The sequence below is a fragment of the Triticum dicoccoides genome, chromosome 1A, assembly GCF_002162155.2.
Source record: "Triticum dicoccoides isolate Atlit2015 ecotype Zavitan chromosome 1A, WEW_v2.0, whole genome shotgun sequence".
Classification (NCBI taxonomy): domain Eukaryota; kingdom Viridiplantae; phylum Streptophyta; class Magnoliopsida; order Poales; family Poaceae; genus Triticum; species Triticum dicoccoides.
The window spans coordinates 448,004,726-448,008,982 of NC_041380.1; the positions used below are offsets into that span (position 1 = coordinate 448,004,726).

Below are 4,257 nucleotides of genomic sequence, written 5' to 3' on the forward strand. Positions count from 1 at the left end.
GGGGGCTTGTAGTCCCTCGCGATGTGCCCCTCACCCCGGCACCGCACGCACTTGGTTTTCTTCCAGCATTCGACGGAGATGTGCCCCCCATCGCTACAGTTGTAGCAGCAGCCGTAGAGCTCTGCTGGGATGTTGGATCTAGGTGGCCTCGATGAGGGCAAGATGAACCCCTGGCAACGTCGCTGTGCCGGCGACGACATCTGCCTGGCGCCAGGACTCCACGGCCGCCGCCCGGTCTTGGTCTGCCACTCCGCCCTTGCCGACGGCCGGGGGTTTGAGGTCCCAGCAGCCGCGCCCTGGGAGATCGGCCCGAAAGGTGTGCCCAGCACATCGGGGACGAGCACAAGGGAGCGGATCTGGGGTCACGCCGGAGGGGAACGGGGCGGAGACGGAGAGCTCAAGGAGGAGGAAGCCGCCGAGAGGGAAACCCGAGAAGCCATCAGACGGAAAGGGGCTGGGCAGCACACTTGCCCGGAGGTGGATGCCGACACCTAGGCGAGACCTCAAGATCTCCACCACCACCCTCCCCGCGTTGCTGAAGAAACCTACACTACTATTTACACATGCCTAAGGCTCGGATCTGGATTCCTCCACTCTCCCGCCGTCGGAACAACGGCTGAAGAGTGAAGAAACCGCCGATCCGTATCTGACGGTCCACATTTATGTTTTACGTTTCCATAGGTTTTTACATGAGACTTTCTCCAAAAAGAAAGAAAACATGGCTTTGGTCTGGTGTTCAAGCGGGGCGTCCCGCTACTGTTCCGGCCCCAAGTCGGTCTGGTGAACCCTATTCCTGTGCGTCCTACCGCCTCCAGCTCTGCCGTGTCGATTCCCACTACAAACCCTCCCCCCGACCAGAAGAGAAGAAGAGAACCTTTCGTCTCGGCGGTCCCCCACTGACCCCCGACCCCGAACCCTCGCCGGCCCGCCCGTCCATGGACTTCGCGGAGCAGGACGTCGACGTCTTCGGCGAGGAATACGACGGCGCCGAAGCCGAGGCCGAGGGCGGAGGCGGCGCCTCCTCCGGCTCCTCCTCCCCCTCCTCATCCTCCTCGTCCTCCGCCGCCGCCTCCTCCTCCTCCTCCAGCGCTGCCTCCAGCGGCCGCAGCAGCAGCCCCGCCGCCGGCGGCGGGGACGAGGACGGCGCCGACGACGGGGACGGCGGGGAGTACGACTCGTTCGACGTCGTGCCCGTCAGGCCCGCCGCCGGGTACGGGGACGAGGAGGAGGAGGCGAGAGATTTGTTCGGCTCCGACAACGAGGAGTACGTCAAGACCCCCGCGCGTAGCAACTACCTAGTTCCAGGTCCGCCTCTCGTTACTGAATCAGCCGCTAGATTCCTCTGGGCCAAGTTGTCTCCTCAGTATTTGGTGGGCAGAATTTCTTAGGAGATTGCTACATAACCCTACCCGATTTCTTTCTGATTGGCTGGTTTTGTTGCTCGTGGGGCTCTGGGAGCTGCAGTGAGCGTTTGGTCTGGCAGAATTAACCTTCTCGCTTCAGTACACGATGAACTCTCTTGCTGCAGACTTGTGTTTGAATCATTGTTCCAAATTTCAGCAGTGTATGTCAGGCTAATTCGAGCATAATGTTGGATCAAATTCTCTGCTAGCATCATCTTCTGGTTCTTGCTTAATTTTGTAGAGTCAGAGAGACTTTGAGTTACAAAAGCATTAAGCAGAACTACTGAAGAGAGTAGAAGAACAAACCATGAAACCATATATATAATTGGGTCGCTGTGAGTTGGAAAGATACATTCGACTATCTTCATGTCCTTTTTGGGTTGAAACTAGACAAGTATACTAAAGAACGGCAATCTGTAAATAACTAAAATCCGAACTTAATTCTGCAGTAAATTACAACTAGGAATAAGGCTGAATCTAATCTCATTCTGTTTCCCAAACAAACTTGATCACAGTTTCTTCCACAATACCATCTCACTAGACTACGATAGATATAAAGGTTTAAAAATCGAACACAATGACCAGCACTGGAAATGAGACTGTATTTCCATGCTTTTTGCGTATCTAGCCTAAATCATGCTCATGCTTTGTGTGTAATCTAACTGAAATCTACGGGTCTGCGCCCACTCCACCTACATATACTCCATTAGTGATACATAACGCCCATGCTTTTTGGTGAAGAATGTGATGACTGGATCGTTTCCCTTGCCTGTATGCTCGATATTCTGGGGACTTGGTAGCCAGTGCTTTGAAAAGGTTCAGTGTATCTAGGTTGGGAGATTGGGCATTAACACCCTCTTATATTTTTTGCCTCTGTTTATAGTGCTGCCCCCGATACGGAACGCCAACAATTTTTCTCGAGGAGGACGAGGTGGCAGGGGCCCACCTCTTCTTCCAAGGCCAGGAGGCCATCCAGGAGGACGAAATAATTTTGGCCATGGCGGGAGGTTTTCGTATGGAAATGGGCGTAATGTTGAAGGTTTTGTTTCAGAAATGAAACTTAATAAGAGTGAAGAAACTTTATCTAGGAAGGCTGTTGCTTTTCAGGAGGTGCATAACAGTACCATGTTCATTTGATTTTCGTTTGATGTATTTGTTTTCTGAAGGGCTATCCTTTGTTACCTCATGCAGCCATGTGAGATTGCATGCTACAGCCGTGTTGAGGGTGGGGATGTATATTTTGATGATCGCAGCTTGGTAAGATATCAGAGATTCTGATTATCAATTTCATTGTCTATCGAGTGTAAACCTTGATTTCTGAATACATGTTCTTTTTTCAAAGAAAGTTTGCCCTAAAAGTTGGCCGTTGTACTAAACATCCTTTTTTGTAGAGGCTTTTCAAACGTAATATTTGTGATTATGCTGGTGAAGATCTCAATAAAGGATTTGAAACGTTTATAGAGAAAAGAGGTACTTCCTTTCTGAAGTTATGTTTGTTGTTTCTACATTCTAGTTAATACCACCAGCTCGATTAATGTAGAATATATTATCTGTGTTATTGTTATTGCCTGAAAATTGTTCCCTACAAACTCTGTTTCAGTTGTCACATAATAACCTACACACATTTATAGGAAGATCTTGATAGCATGGTACCTTTCCCTTATTCTATATGGTAGAGCCAACTGTTTTGTACTCCCTCCGTCCCAAAAAGATTGTGCGAGTCTTGAAACCTTAAGTGGACCACTTAAGGCATCTGCATAGATAAATTTTCTTCATAGTGAGTTTTCACTATTGTACTATATTTCAGCTGAGGTATTGCATCTGTGTTTTTCGTAAGACTGGTTTTTTTTTTGCATATAAGAAAGGACATGAAAGAAAATAAATCTTCAAGAATTAACAGACTAACTGTTTCCAATACACAATGGGAAAGGAATGAAGTTATTGAAGTTAATTCCAAAAATTTGTTTCTTGAACAATAGGATCCAATTCAATTATTTGGAAGTTTTTGTTCCTCTTGAATTTGTTTTTATCTGAGAGCATTCATTCATGGTTAATGTGGTGTAATGCCAGATTTGGGTTCTCAAGGATTTGGCGACCTTCTTGCATGCATAAGAAATTCAAATCTACCTCTTCAGAATATACATTTTGTGGTAAAATGCATTATTGCCAACTTCATATCTGTTATTTCGGTATGCTATGCTTAGAATTTCTGATCATGTATGCTCCTCTTGCAGACGTATCGCAACAACCTTAACAAGGTATGGTCCTCCCAGTGCAGACTATTTAAATCATAACATCTTTTCTTTTCCGTTGCTGTAACTTATGTTTGTCCATGTAGAAGAGTCGGGTAGTTGTCCTTACAGCTTACACTGGTTTTTGTATCTTGTTTAATCTAATGACAGATGCACATATACTCCCTCCGTTCCATAATGTAGTGCATATAGATTTTTAGAAAAGTCAAACCTCACAAACTTTGACCAAGTTTGTGGAGAAAAACATTTACATCTAGAATACCTAACATATACCATTAGATTCATCATAAGATGTAGCTTCGTATTTTATATATTTGATATTGTAGATATAAATAGTTTTCTTCTCTATAAAATTGGTCAAGGTTTGCAAAGATTGACTTTTCAAAAAATCTATATGTACTAATTATGGAACGGAGGGAGTATTTTGCAGGACACTGTAATAAAACTTTGTTCTGTGTAATTTCTTTTACTATGCTTGTCTGCTGACAGTCTTATGTGACTATTTGTAAAATCGTCAGATATTGGCCACGGCTTATCTAAAAGAACCATGGAAGATGGGTGTGCACAAAAGAAATGGTGTTGTATACCTTGATGTCCATAAA

General features: G+C 45.8%; 1 protein-coding gene across 1 annotated transcript in view; it reads left to right on the plus strand.

Annotated features, from left to right (window-relative positions):
• The first annotated feature begins 819 nt into the window (after window positions 1-819).
• The window catches only part of LOC119353638 (decapping nuclease DXO homolog, chloroplastic-like), a 6,681-nt gene continuing 3,243 nt past the window's right edge, over window positions 820-4,257 (plus strand). Inside the window, exons 1-7 of the mRNA XM_037620282.1 lie at window positions 820-1,305; window positions 2,287-2,513; window positions 2,595-2,660; window positions 2,795-2,873; window positions 3,474-3,553; window positions 3,638-3,661; window positions 4,174-4,256. Of these exons, the coding sequence (XP_037476179.1) occupies window positions 936-1,305; window positions 2,287-2,513; window positions 2,595-2,660; window positions 2,795-2,873; window positions 3,474-3,553; window positions 3,638-3,661; window positions 4,174-4,256 (929 nt within the window). The 5' untranslated portion in view covers window positions 820-935. The remainder of the gene's footprint in view (window positions 1,306-2,286; window positions 2,514-2,594; window positions 2,661-2,794; window positions 2,874-3,473; window positions 3,554-3,637; window positions 3,662-4,173; window position 4,257) is intronic.